At 45.5% G+C, this 17700-nt stretch overlaps 1 protein-coding gene across 1 annotated transcript in view; it reads right to left on the bottom strand.

The window, feature by feature from the left end:
* Positions 1-12350, bottom strand: part of megf11 (multiple EGF-like-domains 11) — a 139675-nt gene extending 127325 nt beyond the window's left edge. The window contains exons 1-3 of the mRNA XM_048257229.1: positions 12222-12350; positions 4445-4566; positions 1802-1903 (exon numbers count right to left, since the gene is read on the bottom strand). Of these exons, the coding sequence (XP_048113186.1) occupies positions 1802-1903; positions 4445-4566; positions 12222-12329 (332 nt within the window). The 5' untranslated portion in view covers positions 12330-12350. The remainder of the gene's footprint in view (positions 1-1801; positions 1904-4444; positions 4567-12221) is intronic.
* Positions 12351-17700: the final 5350 nt, after the last annotated feature.

The raw sequence follows: 17700 nt of genomic DNA, 5'->3' as shown, positions 1-17700 counted from the left end.
TCCACTCAACTCAGCTGCAAAACAGCTTCACAAATAACCTCCTTGATAATAAAATCCCCACAGAAACATGGCCACCTGGCTCTGATCTGGCTGGGAGCTGGTTTGAATCCCTTCCCCTGGACTAGACTCACTACCCCTAGACTATCTGTTCTGTCTGGCTTGCTGCTGTCTTTGAGCTAACCAACTGTGAAACCGTAATGACAAATAAACATGCTCAAAATGCACAAACAAAAAGGCTCTGGCAAGACTTCTATTGTCATGCCAATAGAAAAGCTGTCATAGCCAGAGCACTGACACTAAAGGAAGAAGAAAAACAACAAAAGCTACGAAGATCCTGGCGTGAATACACAAAACATGTCTCACAGCAATTAGCTAATATAGTTATCACTGTCACAGCAACAGACTGAATTTATCCAAATACACCTGTGTACACTGTGGAGCCTACCACTGTGTCTTCCACCCAGGTGTATCCACGTCCTGTGTCTCCCACCCACCGAGGTCTATCCACTTCCTGTGTCTCCCACCCACCGAGGTCTATCCACTTCCTGTGTCTCCCACCCACCCAGGTCTGTCTCTTTCTTGTGTCTCCCCCAGGTGTCATCTTATAGATATGCACCTTCCTGTCTGGCAGCAGACAGTGAACCAGATCTGGCCCAAACGTGAGCCAGATCTGTATTTAATCAGATCATCAGATCTGGCATTGAACCACAGATAAAAACATAGATAGGACCTCATAGAACAGCAGCTAGAACCTCATAGAACTGCAGATAGAACCTCATAGAACTGCAGATAGAACCTCACAGAACTGCAGATCCTTCACTAGAAGTGGACCAGATGCTGTCCAGACCCCAGCCTGTCTCAACTGTCCCCTGAGTCCCCTCACACACACTCTTTTTCTCTCTCACACACACACACACACACAAACACTCAACAAAACACCAATCAGAGTGTTAAACTTCTGGATATAAAACACATTTTAGATGTTACAATCACAGATGATCACATCAGTGGCTGTCCCCTGCCATCTCATCGGAAGCGGTGATGGAATCGCCTGGGGCTACAAGCCCGCAGGCCAGCTCCTGTCCTTTTACACACACACCCACAGACACACATTTAAAATACTCTCCAAAAAGAGTTTCAGGACTGATGACTAATAAACCAATCAAAGTGTGTGTGTGCGTGCTGGTGGGGTGGACAGGTGGACAGGGTATCTTTCAGGTGAAGGACGTCTTGTTTTTTACTGGCGCACGTTATGCGAGGACATTGGAGGGGGGGGGGGTATTTGGATGCCTTGACTCACTGAGCACTTGGCTGGCTGGTCGACATGACGACCATAAAGCCCTTTAATGCAGTAATTAAAGCTGATGCGCTGTCTGAAGAACGTCAAAAGGGCCATTCCCGTCCCAGCCCTGATCAATCAAAACATAGCACTACAGCTCGCGGTCTGGCCCGTCTGTCTGGACGGCCACATTAAGAAGAGGCCATAAAGACATGGCGGAGCGCTAACGCTACCGCTTTTTAGCATGCTGACAGGAGCAAGTGAGACGGAGGCTCGTTGTCATGGTGATGAGGAGCAAAAGGGTTGGGCAAAGCGTGTTAAAGACGGGGGGGGATGGGGGGATGAAGAAATGAGATGGAGAGAGGGGAGACGGGGACGGGGGGGGGGATGAAAAGAACATGAGAGAAAGAGAGAAATGAGTAGGGGATGGGAGAAAGAAAGAAAGGAAGAAGAAAAGAAAGAAAGAGATGAGATGGAGGAGGGGAGGAGAGGTCAAACAGAATGAGGCTAAGACCCACTCACCTGTGTCTGGTGCATTTGAACCAGTTGAGGATGTCCGTGCACCTGGTGTAGTAGATCTGGTCAAAGGGGTGGGCGTACGACTCTTGGACGGTCACTGCATAGCTGGAGGCAGGACACAACCAGCAGGGTTAACAAATCACAGCTTCACCAGGCATGCAAAACACAACACAGTCCCCTACTGGGTCAAACAGTGGACTTTACTTTTAAACCACAAAGACCCCAATAACAGCCCTGGTGTCCTCTAACGACTCAGTAGCAAAGTCTCATCTATTTAATACAGTCTCAATCACCCTCATTTAAAGTAGGATGAGATAATAGTCACAACGGTCCGGTATGTTCCTTCACATAAGTGTTCAAGTGGCTCCGCTAATGGCCTACCCTTAAAGCCATAAAGAAGACGTCAGGTAGCTGAATGGGACTAAGCTAAGGCCATCTAATTGAGCGCTCCAGTGTTGAGAGTCATGGGCACTAATGCGTCTTCAGCTAACCTCCATGGGCACCCCATTTTAGGGCCAAAGTCACCCAAGCACTTCCTCATCATGCCGGCTCATTTTTAGCCCTCATGGTGACAGCACACACACATACACACACACACACACACACACACACACACACACACACACACCAAAATTAAACAACAAAATCTTCTTGGTGCTCTGGTGCTCCGACACTGGATAGGTCATATATCTCAGACCGGCGTTTTCTCCTCTCCTCCCCTCTCCTCTCCCTTTCTCTCCTCCCCCTCTCCTCTCCTCTCCCTTTCTCTCCTCCTCCCCTCTCCTCTCCTCTCCCTTTCTCTCCTCTCCTCCCCTCTCCTCTCCCTTTCTCTCCTCTCCTCCTTTCTCCTCTCCTCCCCTCTCCTCTCCCTTTCTCTCCTCTCCTCTCCTCCTTTCTCTCCTCTCCTCTCCTCTCCTCTCCTCTCCCTTTCTCTCCTCTCCTCCCCTCTCCCTCCTCTCCTCCCCTCTCCTCTCCCTTTCTCTCCTCCCCTCTCCTCCTCCTCCCCTCTCCTCTCCTCTCCCTTTCTCTCCTCTCCTCCCCTCTCCTCTCCCTTTCTCTCCTCCCTCTCCTCTCCTCTCCTTTCTCTCCTCTCCTCCCCTCTCCTCTCCCTTTCTCTCCTCTCCTCCCCTCTCCTCTCCCTTTCTCTCTCTCTCCTCTCCTCCTCTCCTCTCCCTTCTCTCCTCTCCTCCCCTCTCCTCTCCTCTCCCTTTCTCCTCTCCTCCCTCTCTCTCCTCTCCTCCCCTCTCCTCTCCTCCTTTCTCTCCTCCCCTCTCCTCTCCTCTCCTCCCTCTCCTCTCCCTTTCTCTCCTCTCCTCCCCTCTCTCTCCTCTCCTCCCCTCTCCCTCTCCCTTTCTCCTCTCCTCTCCCTCTCCTCTCCTCTCCTCCTCTCCTCTCCCTCTCTCCTCTCTCCTCCCTCCTCCTCTCCTTTCTCTCCTCTCTCCTCCTCCTCTCCCTTCTCCCTCTCCCTTTCTCCCTCTCCTCTCCCTTTCTCTCCTCCCCTCTCCTCTCCCTTTCTCTCCTCTCCTCTCCACTCCACTCCTTTCTTCTCCACTCCTCTTCTCCCCTCTCCTCTCCACTCCACTCCTTTCTTCTCCTCTCCTCTTCTCTCCTCTCCTCTCTCTGGCTCTCCCAATCCTCTTGGTCTGCGGGGTGTGTCGCAGGGTAATTAGATTCATGCATTATTTGTCATAACCGACACGGCAAATTACAACCACAATTATTCAGGCAATGTGGCAGCCGGGTGGGGATTGATTGGGATAAGAGAACCCTGATCAATCCACTTCTGTCCATTACATTTTTAGCTTTTTCTTCCTCCATCTTCCTCCTCCTGCTCCGCCTCCTATGCCAGCAGTCCGCTTACGGCTGTGTGTGTGTGTGTGTGTGTGTGTGTGTGTGTGTGTGTGTGTGTTGTGCATGTGTGACTCGCGCTCTGGTTAGATCAATACCGTCCCGGGCCTTCGGTGGACATAATTGGACTCGCGGGTTGACGACAGAGCACCAAAACAAACCTCCTGGCAGCCCTCAGATGGCTGTGTCTACCCTGCCTCCTGAGGAACCAGACGGAGGGGGAGAGAGAGAGAGAGAGAGAGAGAGAAAGAGAAGAAGAGAGAGAGAGACAGACATGAAAAGAAACAAAGAAAGAGAAACATTCACGAGAAGTGGGAGGTGAGGGAGCAAGAAAGAAAAAATCAGAGAAAGAAAGAAAGAAAAAGAGAGAGAAAGAGAGAGAAAGAGAGAGAGAGAGAGAGAGAGAGAGAGAGAGAAATAACTGTCTGGAGACTCGGATATGTGGGCTGTGCATAGGGGAACAAGGCATCAGTTTTCCTCAAGCTGAGATCAGTGCCAGGCCAACAATTAGTAAATGGTTTCCTTCATCCAACCCCGTCGCCTTGATTTGCTGTACAAGTCCAAGGAGGAGACACAAAGGACAATGGGCTGCTTGTTTGCTAAGCTTGTCTCACCTGGAGTGATTAAAGCTGCCCCAGCTCCCACCCCCCCACACACACGCAGGACAACACAACACAAGCACAAAAATAACCATGAACACACACACACAACACACACACACACACACACACACACACACACACACACACACACACACACACACACACACACACACACGACACGGCTGCTCCGGCTCACCTCTCCCAGTGGCTGCAGACGTTGGGGTCTTCTGGGTTGAGGCTCCATACGCTGGTAATGAGGCCCAGTACAGCGAGCAGAGACTTTACTAATGGGGCACCCTGTCCAGCCAGCATGGCTCCCTACACAACACAGCACAGAGGAACAGAGGAGGAGGAGAGAGAGAGATGAGGGGAGGGAGAGAGAGAGGAAGACGAAGAGAAAGGGCAGAGGAGAGAGAAAAAGAGAAGAGGGCAGAGAGGGAGAGAGAGAGATATGAGGGGAGGGAGAGAGAGAGGGAGAGAGAGAGAAAGAGATGATGGGAGGGAGAGGGAGAGAGAGAGGGAGAGAGAGAGAGAAAGAGATAATGGGAGGGAGAGGGAGAGAGAGAGATGAGAGGAGGGAGAGGAAGGGCAGAGGAGAGAGAGAAAAAGAGAAGAGGGCAGAGAGGGAGAGAGAGACAGAGGTGAAGATAGAGAGGGTAAAGTAAAGGGGAGACAGAGGGAGAAACAGAGAGGGAGATGGAGAAGAGAGATAAACAAGAGAGAAAAAGAAAAAAGAAAACAAGGAGACAGAGCAAAGAGAGGAGAGGAGTGAAAGAGAGAGAAAGTAAGAAAGAGTGTGATAAAAATGTATGTTGTACACTTCCACAAAGCTGTCTGACATGCAGTTACCCACACAGTACAGTTTTGCTCAATATTGCGACAAGCACCAAAGTTCAACATTGATTCAGTTTTACAAGGCTCTGCTGGCCTGAGGACTTGGGCTGCATGAAAAAGAGGAAGATCAAGGAAGAGAAAAATAATATTTGGAAAATAATAACTAGACTATAAGTGTTTGTGTGTGCTTGTACGTATATGAATTAGGGCTGTCAAACTATTACCACGATTAATCACTTGAATTTCTAGTCAATCGCGATTATTCACATATTTTATCACATGATTCATTTCTGAATTCATTTCTGAACTTTCCAGAAGTCCATTTTAACAATGTAAAGCAATTCTTACCAGTGTATATTGATTGGGATTCAAATAAAAGCAAATAAAGTTACTTTATGAACTTAACTTACTTACTTAACTTAACTAAAACATATTTGATTATTTCAAATTAAATTTCAAAAGATATTTGATATTTGAAACTGAAATAAATGCTACAGCAGAAGTGCATGCACAAAATGTACACACATTATAAAGGGCATAACAAACAAAAAATACTCCATATATCCTATATTCATGTGATGGCCACAGCCACACATGGTAACGCAAGCCCTCACTTTACAAATGTACATTATTAGTTTATTTTGGTACATCATGAATTTGCTGCACATTTTATTGTTTGCAGTCACATGTGCTATTCTATTCAAATAACTCACTCAACATTTTGTTTCATTTTTGGCGTTGGGGGCGTTCCCTTCCTGGTTGGGCAAAGGCGTGGCTGAGGCCTGAGAGGACCTAAGTCTGGGTGCCGACCGTACCACGTCTGCCATGTGCCCGAGGGGGGAATTTGGCCTTAGTTACTTTGCTCTGTGTTATGATTTAAGTCTATGTATATCCCCTTTTTGTGTCCTTTGGTTTGGCCAAGCCGATATATATGTTCCCTTTTGTTTCATTGTGTCAGGTCAGTTTTTTGTTCAGACTATGTCACGTTAGTTGTGTCTTTAGTGTCATTATACTTTTAGTTGACCTCTTTTATAGGCCTAATTATCAGTTTGTAGACTTTGTCAATTTTTGATCATTCTTTGGGTAATAAAAACCCTCCATTTTGAACCAAACCTCCTTGTGTCCTCATGCCTCACTGATTGGTCCCTTACAATTCATTATCTTTGAGTTCAGTTGAAAATAAGGAAGTTTTCATATTGAGAAATATGCACAAGTGCATGTGCAAAATGTAGCCTAGGCCTACAGCACATTTCAATGAAGTGCATAACAAACAGAAATAGCCTAGTCTATATCTCAATTAGCTCAATTGTTTAGTTCCGTTCACGTGTAACAGTGTAGGACAATGTTTAGCTCGTAGATTAGTGTCACGGTTTGAGGTTTTGTGTTTTGGTTTGGGACTTTTAGTTTGTAGTTTGACATGTGTTCTCTTGTTTACTTCCTGTTGTCGTTACTTCCTGTGCCCTGTGTTCCTTTATTCCATGTTTCTTGTTTCCGCCCCTCACCTGAGTCTTGCTAAGTTATTAGTCTGATTAGTGCCTTGTTCCATGTTCACCTGTGTCTCCTTGTTTTTGCCCTGTCGTCTGTGTCCTTTGATTACCTTTGATGTATAGGAACGTCACATATTACCAACCGCCACGTATGTCCAACCTCTTACGTGTATGCGTCACTTAATATTCATTTCTATACAAACTAAGACGGCGGATTCCTAAAGAAACGCAAGCACCCACACCATAAGTTTATCTAAATTATGTACCAAAAATTACATTTTACCGTGACTCGAAGAGCTGTAACAGTGTTTTAAGGCTGCATGTACAAATTTCCACTCAGGAGCTCAGTGGAATTTTTGATTTGCAGGAAAGCCCCGTAAGAACCAAACTAGATTTTGAATTCTCAGGCTAGCAAATGTTATTTTAAAGTATTAAAGGAACCATATGTAAGAGATTGTGCCAAAACCTGAGAAAGGTTGGCTTTGTAATTAGTAGATAGGTAGAGGGTGGCGCATCAGGCCAAAACACAACATCAACATCAGTTGAGGGCTGCAACTTCACTTTTTAAATGACAATATCCTGGCCGGACTACTGTTGTCAGTGATATAAGTATTTGGAATGAACATGATTTCTTAATGTCTAGTGACATATCAGGGCCAAAACATCGGTGTTTTAAGAATTTTCGAACAAAATGGTTGGTAATTAGCACGTTTACGATTAGGTCGCTGTCTTTGTCATGACCCTTGCTTCATTGTGTTTTGTCATGGTTGTTGTGTTACTGTGTCCTTTGGGTCGAACCTTATCCTGCAGCTATAGCTTAAACTTGAAGTGCTTTGGTGATACACCGGCGCGGACACACATCAGCAGCAAAGTTTTTTTTAACTTGCAAACAGGATGAACATTGGATTTTATGGAGCGGTGCCGACAACACAGAACTGAATGGTAATTTACAGTGGCGACGGCAAAGTGCGATGCTGGTGTGCGGAGTTGTATTGAGAACAGTGTAATTGAATGGAATTGAACGTGGAGTGTTCCACACTCTTGTTGGCGCCGGTGTCCCCAGCATTTGAAGCGCAATTCAGCCGACCGGGAGTTCAGAACTGCGTTGGTGTTTATTATCCCCTTGACTACAGGAGGAGGACTATCAAAGGACCAAAATAGTAGCAGCCAAAGAGGATCGTTGATAACAGAACAAGTGACGGTGTAAAATAAAAAAATCTTTGGCGGCACGCGATTAATGCGATTAAAAGAATTGAATGTGTTATGCTTGGTCCTTAATTGCATCATGATTAACGCGTTAATACTGACAGCCCTAACGTGTGTGTGCCTATATGCTTGTGTGTGTGTGTGTGAACATGTGGACACAGGGTGTCCCCGCCACCTGACAGTGACAAAATAGGAGCCAGGGGAGCGATTTGTTCTGATCCTCAGGATATTTTATTATGCCTGACGGCTGAGGGACACACATGTATGATACATAAACATGACAGAGACAGATGTATGTCAACAACACACACACACACACACACCTGCATACACACACACACACACACGCATTCACACATACACACACAAACACAGAGGCACCCATGCATGCAAACACACACACACACACACACACACACACACACACACACACACACACACACACACACCTGCATACATCCACACAGGCACACATACAAGCAAAAGACACATACACAAACACACACGCATGATAAATAGACGTGACAGTGACAGATGTGCGCCATGTGATATGCCACCTCCGCTGTTTGCAGCAGAGGGTACCTGAATGACAGCAGGAGATGAGTGTGATTGCCACATATCCACCGCTGGCAGGGGATAGGAAACAGTCCACTGATGCAGAACAGGGGGGCTACAGAGCTACAAATACTGTGTCAGCTACAAAAAGCTTTCTAAAAGAGCTACATGAACTAGCCTCAGAAATAAACAGGAAGCTAGTGGCCTTGCATGACATGGTAGCTGTCCAGGGTCCTGAAACACACCAGTGGTCCCCACAGATATGCACTAGCGTTCAAAAGTTTGGGGTCACTTAGAAATGTCCTTATTTTTGAAAGAAAAGAACTGTTTTGTTTTCAATGAAGATACAGAATACAGTCTAGACATTGAAAGTGGTAAATGACTATTCTAGCTGGAAACGGCTGATTTTTAAAGGAATATCTACATGCAGAGGCTCATTTTCAGCAACCATCACTCCTGTGTTCTAATGGTACACTGTGTTAACTAATCGTGTTAAAATGCCTATCACTCCTGTGTTCTAATAGTACACTGTGTTAACTAATCGTGTTAAAAGGCTAATTGATGATTAGAAAACCTTTGTGCAATTATGTTAGCACAGCTGAAAACTGTGCTGATTAGAGAAGCTATAAAACTGGCCTTTATTTGAGCTAGTTGAGTATCTGCAGCATCAGCATTTGTGGGTTCGATTATACTCTAAAAATGGCCAGAAAAAGAGAACTTTCTTCTGAAACTCTTCCTGTTCTCAGAAATGAAGGCTATTCCATGTGAGAAATTGCCAAGAAACTGAAGATTTCCTACAACGGTGTGTACTACTCCCTTCAGAGAACAGCACAAAGAGGCTCTAACCAAAATAGAAAGAGAAGTGGGAGGCCCTGGTGCACAACTGAGCACGAGAACAAGAACATTAGAGTCTCTAGTTAGAGAAACAGACGCCTCACAGGTCCTCAACTGGCAGCTTCATTAAATGGTACTCGCAAAACGCAAGTCTCAACGTCCACAGTGAAGAGGTGACTCCAGGATGCTGGCCTTCTAGGCAGAGTGGCAATATATGGCCATATCTGAGACTGGCGAATAAAATTGAAAGATTAAGATAGGCAAAAGTGGGAGATTTGTACAAGGTAAAAGGGATTTTGAATAAGGAAGGCTATCACTCGATTTTGCAACGCCATGGCATACCCTGTGGACAGCGCTTGATTGGAGCCAATTTCCTTCTACAACAGGACACTGACCCAAAGCACACCTCAAAACTATGCAAGAACTATTTAGTGAAGAAACAGTCAGCTGGTATTCTGTCTGTACTGGAGTGGCCAGTATGCAGTCACCATATCTCAACCCTATTGAGCTGTTGTAGGAGCAGCTTGACCGTATGGTACGTAAGAAGTGCCCATCAAGCCAATACAACTTGTGGGAGGTGCTAAAGGAAGCATGTGGATTACCTCACAACAAACAAATTGACAGCTAGAATGCCAAAGGTCTGTGTATAAGGCTGTAATTGCTGCAAATGGAGAATTCTTTGACGAAAGCAAAGTTTGAAGGACAAAATTATTATTTCAAATAAAAGTCATTATTTCTAACCTTGTCAATGTCTTGACTATATTTTCTATTTATGAATAAAAGTGTGAATTTTCATGAAAAACATTGTCTGGAATTGTCTGGGTGACCCCAAAGTGTTGAACAATAGTGTACAGTGTACATATATAAATGAACTGCTATTGATACTACAGTAATAAACTCCTGCATCATTACTCATTACTAACCATTATTTTGCAGATATGGCTATAGCCCCATTATGATTTGTGATGTAATTAACAGCTATAACTGTAAAGTTGTAATATCAGCTATAATATGTGTTTATGTAGATGTCGTAGACCTAGGGACATCTGTATTGCAGGGAACAATATGTACTGACATGAGAAGTGTATTTTCATGACATCGCCCAGCTTGGGGTTTGTATACGTGAATGGGGGACTGGTAAGCTTGCTTGACTTGGCAGATGTCCAGGGTATTGAAATGCTTTGAGGCAGTCATGCGGTGGATCTCCAGGGACACTGCACATGGTTTAAGAGTGACTCTATTAGAGGGACGATGCTGGACATATACAGAGTCCAGGATGTAAAAGGTCAGGCCAGCTTAAATAAAAAGCAGACGTCAGGAGAAAGACACCTGCCAATCATCCCAATTAGTTTTCTTAAATAGTGACAGCTCTAATTAGCTCTAAAATAATGACAAACCTTTTAAGCTCCTCTGAGCAAATGAAAACAAACCAAAACAAGACAAAACAAAGCTTGACCATTGCCACAGGCACAGCTGACAAATAATCAATTTCCTCATTGCACTTCTCCCCACAAAGATAATTGCGTTTGTTTATTGGTCTTGCAGAGCAAAGAAAGGTTTCAATGTGTGAAGCTTGCTGTTCGAGAGATTTATCTAATGCTAACAAACACTTTGCTTCAATTGTGTGATACAAAACACCTTTGTGTTACTGAGCATGTGTGTGTGTGTGTGTGTGTGTGTGTGTGTGTGCCTTCCGAAAAAACACACAACACAGTCCATTAATTTGAAGCTGTGGCAGCTAGTCTATGAAGGCGCAATTATGCATGTGTGCTTTATCAGAGACTTGTGAAACACTTAACTTATAATCCAAATTCTACAATTACAAACATGACACACATCATTATAATAAAGTGTGTGTGTGTGTGTGTGTGTGTGTACACTCTGCTTAAATGCCTGTGTTAGCTGTGTCCAATAACGTAGGCTATGACACTCTGTTAATCCATGTGGGTGTGTAGCTCATTCACAAACGAGAAAAAATCAATATGGCTCCACCACTCCCACTAAGTACCAGTTCATCTGGGGAGTAACCAGGGCTGAAGTCATGGTCATCTTTAGAACTGTGTGTGTGTGTGTGTGTGTGTGTGTGTGTGTGTGTGTGTATGACTGTGTGTGTCTGTGTGTGTGTGTGTGTGTGTGTGTGTGTGTGTGTGTGTCTAACTAAACAAATACTGTGTGAACTGAACCGCTGATGATCCCCAAGCACTTGTCCTACAGCATTTTGTTTTTATAAGTAGGCTCTACAGTATTGAATTTTTCTCCAGGAAAACTGTCCACTTTACAGCGTTTCAGCACATTTTCCACCAGCTTAAAGTCTACCGCACCAAATCAATCATAATACGAAGATGACTTTAAGAGGAAGAGATCAATGCCTTCATATAGATTTCTGATTAAGTTGGGGCCCATATATTAATGATTATTGTCTTTAAAGCGGGAACAATTGGCCCTTCATTAAAATGCATGTGAGGCTAGAAATTCGGGACACTCGGGACACAATGAATCAAATGAGCCAGAGTCCGAGTTCTCACTCCAGCTCCCCACAGGACACTGATAAAGGTCTGTGACAACATACTACCTGCATTATACCACAGGACACTGATAAAGGTCTGTGACAACATTCTACCTGCATTATACCACAGGACACTGATAAAGGTCTGTGACAACATTCTACCTGCATTATACCACAGGACACTGATAAAGGTCTGTGACAACATTCTACCTGCATTATACCACAGGACACTGATAAAGGTCTGTGACAACATTCTACCTGCATTATACCACAGGACACTGATAAAGGTCTGTGACAACATTCTACCTGCATTATACCACAGGACACTGATAAAGGTCTGTGACATTACACTCTGTGGAAGAGAGGATGGAAAGAAATGGAGTCTGATTTGTGAGTGCAGTGTAGTGTTCTGATTCATTTCAACATGATAACAGCTGGTGCAGGAGGGGCGGATTGAGTGCAGGAGGGGCGGATTGAAGAAATGTGTGTGTGTGTGTGTGTGGGGGTGATAGAATAGAGAAGCGATGATGATGAAATGCTTTGGCACTCACAGTAAAGAGGACGTTTTGTGGAGAAGAAAGACTGTGACTGGCTGGAGATCCTGGGGACAGATCCGAGTCTGTATCCGTGCCCTCAGCACTGGACACACACACACACATACACACACACACACACACACACACACACACACACACACACACAGCGAACCCTGGTCCAGAGAGCTGAGCCTTTGAAGAAGAGGGTGTAGGTGTGGACACGAGGCCTTGCTGAGTGGTTAAGTGGGTCGCTGGAGACTAGACCAACCTCTGGGCACCAGGCCAGGCACTGGGCAGGCAGAGACTGGCACACAGGCGGACAGACCTGGGGCTGGCGATGAGGGTGAGGTCTGGGCACTGGACTCACAGAGAGGTCCACTGGCTGGGAGACCTGAGCTGCACTTTGAGACCTGCAGGGGAGACAAGGGCAAATGCTATGAGTCCACTCCGTATGCATATGAGGATGTTTACACAGACACCACTGTGGCTCTCTCCTAACCCCCCTCAACTCATTCTCCCTCCTTCTCTCTCTCTTTCTCTCCCCCTCCCTCATTCTCAATGCCCCTCCTCCCTTCTCTCTCTCTCTACCTCAACCCCTCTTTCCATCTCCCCTGTCTCCCTCTCTCTCTCTCTCTCTCTCTCTCTCTCTCTCTCTCTCTCTCTGTCTCTCTACCTCACCCCCTCTTTCCATCTCACCCTGTCTCTCTCCCCCTCTCTCATTCCCAGTGCCCCTCTCATCCCTCTCTCTTTCTCCCTATGGGTAATTGTGTATGTCTGTTCAGAGGAGCCAGACATATATCACACTATAGGTCTGAACATCATGAGGCATGAGGGCCTGTGGCCTGAGGAGGTGTAATGTTTATCCCGTTTACTGCTCTTCACATTTCTAAATGCGTTTCACTCATCAGGGCAGGGCTCGTGGTAGCATCCATGATTTAAAGGATGCTCAGCATTGATTAAGAGGTGTGTTGCGTTCGAGGGTTAGAGGGAAAAACACATCCTGTTAGCATCGGTTTTTCAACAAGATACATCTCAGCGTTTTTCACCAGAAAAATAGACGGAAGACAAAATGCTGTAGCCTTGCTTGAGCTTGAGAGATTCAGAAAAAAGAGAGGGGTAAATGCACATAATAGGGAGAACGATTTAGAAGAGAAAGAAAGAAAGAGAGAAAGAGCGAGACAGAGAAAGAAAGAGAGGGAGAGATTGAGGAAAACAATTCAGTTGGGCAAATCAATAAATATGCCCTCCAAACAAATTTCACAGAAGAAGAAATGCTACGATACCCAACCTCCCAAAGCAACCATGGGGTCATCACAACACAAGACAATAAAAAAGTACATCAGTTTACTTTGTTCACTTCATCTGCCTGAGAATTTTTCAAAAAGACAATTCATATAATATTGCTAATTAAGTCATAACAACTTGATTAAAACAACTTCAAAAATCCCACTTGGCAACAGGGTGAGTATTTCTGAGCTATCATGCCTCCTCTGTAGTCTGCTCTGTCTTTATTTGTGTCCTATATAGTCTGCTGAAAAAAATGGTGAGATGTGTGTCTCCTACGCCATAGACAGCACATTGTTCATATGCATGACCAATACAACAGCAAGCCACCCTGTCTCCCCTCAGGCACTGGTCTGGCCCAAGTGGGGGCTGTTGGAGGGAGGTGTGTGTGTGTGTGTGTGTGTGTGTGGGTGTGTGGGTGTGTGGGTGTGTGTGTGTCTGTGCATTAGTAGTCTGAATGCTCATCAGCCTCATCACAACGGAGCCTTGTCCGTCCCCCTCCAGAGGCCAAAGGTCATCACACTCACCGCAGTCTTAACAGGGCTTAGCATCAGAATGAGACATAACAACAAATAAGCGAGACACAAACAACATACAACAAAGGACCCCCATCTCTCAACCTCTCATCCTATTAGTCCGTCTCTCTCATCAAGCACAGTTATACAGCTGCTCCCCTCATAGGAATAAATACTGCTTGTTATCTTGTACTGAGCAGAATTTACATTATAACAACACATCATCAGTAGGGTAAGCCTAACCCTGTCTAATCTATACCAAGAAGGTCTAACCCAGCTCACATTCCCTAATAGTGGGTGAAGCATCCAACACTAAATTCTACTTCACCGTAATAGGAAGAGCCGACATCGAAGTTATCCCTGTGGTAATGTTTCGGACACCTCCTGCAGAAAACCAAAAAAGCCAGAGGGATTATGAGAGCTCCCTTTTGACAGACTGTATTTATACTGAAAATGTGTGTGTGTGTGTGTGTGTGGTCAATGAGTGTATTATTAAGGTTCCGGTTGTTCTGAATTTATACAAATGAATTGATTCACAGTTTTCTTCACCATGATGGAGCCTGAAAATGTCACACAATCATTACAAATGGATGTGGGAGGATGAGCACACACATTTGTTTTCTGTCCCCTCACAAGCTGAAATGAAACAACAGCAATGTCAGCCCCCCTCTTGTCTTAGCATCACAGTCAAATTTGAATGACCCTGTTTGAAATTCTCCGAAGGCATCGGAGATGCTCTCACACACACACCTTGAAACGTCGGCATGCCCAGGAATGAAGCCGCGAGGAACGCGAGCCGAGTGCTATTAACCCACGCAGGCAGGCAGGCAGGCAGTAAGCCTATTCAGCAAGCAGGACACAGACACTATCACTGCTCTCATTACCAGGCATAATGAAGGGTATAATTAAATAGTGACGTTAACTGAATGCGAGTCGAAAGCTACGTTTTATACACCACACAGAGTTTATTCATGGTGTTTTTTACTATTCTGTGCTGTGTGAAAAGGATGTGTGCTGTGTGTTTGTGTGTGTGTGTGTGTGTGTGTGTGTGTGTGTGTGTGTGTGTGCGTGTGAGAAGGAAAAGCCGACTGCAGCGGGGCCCCGCAAACACTGGGAAACGGAGCATAAGTGTGATTTCATTAAGCACACTTCAAGACTTCTGCTGTAATCTAATAGATGATATCCAAAATCTACTGACACTAGATGATATCCAAAAATCTACTGACTCTTCAGAGCGAGCTCGGAGAGAGAGAGAGAGAGAGAGAGAGAGAGAGAGAGAGAGAGAGAGAGAGTGCGAGATGGAGTCACTAAAATAGGGACGAGCATCTCTGTAATATTAAAATGCCAGGCTTCATCATGGTTCCTGGCGTTGGCATGTGTTTTGACGTTGGGGTGAGGGGGGGTTCGGACGGAGAACAGTGGAAGAGGTAGACAGCATTGCACCTTTGGCTGGAGTACAACTCATTGCAGACAGCCCACATTCACTGCTTATTACCCACCCGGGGTGGATAAGCCCAGAACAATAACGCACAGCCATCGATCAATACGCTGCTGATTGTACTGGAGGAATTGCTCTGTCCCGTGTGTGTGTGTGTGTGTGTGTGTGTGTGTGTGTGTGTGTGTGTATGCACTCGCGTCTTTGTGCCCAATCCGCAGTACCAGCATCCCTTCCTGTTCCTTTACCCCCCCTCCTTGCGTGTGTGTGTGTGTGTGTGTGTGTGTGTGTGCCTTCCTCCTCTGTTGGTTATCTGCACCTCATACAAAGTGGCCTCGCTCTGAAAAAGACACAATAGTCTAAACAGGGAGAGCAGGAGGAAAAAAAATCAACTTCCTGCCACAGAGGGCAAACAGCTTATTTTAGGCCGTGGGTTACCAAGGGGAACCGACTAACAAGATACCTCCTGTCTAAAGTTCGTCCAGGCCAGGTAAGTAAGGTGGTGTGTTTATGTGTGTGTGTTTGTGTGTGTGAGTTTGTGTGTGTGTGTGTTTCTAACACCCTCCTGGTGTCGCTCTCTCCCCTGAGTCTATAGCATATCGACATCAGACTTCTGTCTTCTGGCCCGAGGGGGGAGAGCCAGACAATGACCAGCTGCTCTTTCTCAAAACACACACATGCACACATAACTACACACATACACAGACACACAAACAGAGAGAGAGAGAGAGAGGGATAGAGAGAGAGACCAGTAAACACAAACACAGTAATACAAATACACATACATACACATAAACAAATACAAATCCTCCACTCAAACCTGGAGCCACCCAAACCAAACACAGGACAAAACATGAACTCATTATGTCCCCACTCACACATGCTCACAGCCGCATAAACTCATTCTCTCTCACTCTCTCTCTCTCTCTCTCTCTCTCACACACACACACACACACACACACACACACACACACAAAGCTCCTCACTGTCAAACAGCAAACTCAAGCAAGCAAGCCGCATGTTTTCAGAGTGTGACTTATTAGAACACAACGCAATTACCCAGATATCCCCTGGGCCCTCAGCATCTGTGCCTCTCTCTGTGAGGACTGCGTTGGCAGCATCACCGTCGACCCCCCCCCCCTGTCCCCCAATCAACCCCTTACCCACCATGGGCACCAAGCTGGCTCTAAGAGTTCATCTCGGTTTTTACGCAATTATTTATTCCCACATTCATTTGCCCATGGCTGGAGTCTATTTGCGTATAATTGAGACCATTTGAAATGGAAATCATTCACGGCTTTGCCACTGAACTCTCCTCAAAAGTCCAGCAATGGGAGAAACGCACTCATGAACACACACACACACACACACACGACCATCAAACATGGCCAGCAGGATACCTCCGTCATGCAACACCACTCCTCCGGTCGGGAAAAAAAACAAACATCGCCGTGCGTCTGGCCAAAGTGCTTTATTAGATTATCTTTTTAGGGCCGAAGATGAATATTGGTGATTTCCATATAAATGAGCGAACTGAACAGCCCAAGGCTTTATGTTTCTCTACTCTTAGAAAGCAATAAATCTCATTTTAAAGAGCGAGAGAGGAAAATAAATATCTGCAGCCTAAAGTGCTGTGTGCCCCTCGGCACAGATGCCAGGCACGAGTGTGGTGCCCACACGGAATGCCCAGTTAGAGTTCTGACAGGGGCCACCCAGGCAGAGAACGGGTCATTAAGAGATCTGCATCATTACTAAGGCCATGGTCTGTAAAACTACTGGGCAGCTACTCCACTTCACTTCTCTCATCTGCATCAATCTGCTAAACTATGCGTGTGTGTGTGTGTGTGTGAGAGAGTGTGTAAAATGTGTGTGAGAGAGTGTGTGTGTGAGAGAGAGAAATTGAGTAAATTAATGAGTATATGTCCTTATGTGTGTGTGTGTGTGTGTTTGTGTGTGGAGAAGATGAGAATATGTATGTGTGTGTGTGTGTGTGTGTGTGTGTGTTAGGATGATGAGAATGCGCATGTGTGTCTGTGTGTGTGTGTGTGTTAGAAAGAGATTATGTGTTTGTGTTTGAGAGATGAGAATGTGTGTCTCTTATGCGTGTGTGTGTGTCTGTTTGATGGATGAGAATGTGTGTTTGTGTGCGCTTGTGTGTCTGAACCCCTTTGTGGGCCGCAGGCTGGGTCAGCAGTTATAAAAGCTGTTATGTTATGTAGGGTTCAAAGACAGAATGCCTTTCCACCATCAGCCCCCATCC

Source organism: Alosa alosa, chromosome 11 (genome assembly GCF_017589495.1).
Source record: "Alosa alosa isolate M-15738 ecotype Scorff River chromosome 11, AALO_Geno_1.1, whole genome shotgun sequence".
Classification (NCBI taxonomy): Eukaryota; Metazoa; Chordata; class Actinopteri; order Clupeiformes; family Clupeidae; genus Alosa; species Alosa alosa.
Note: the sequence above shows the minus strand (reverse complement) of the source record. Positions and strands in the feature narration are given on the sequence as shown.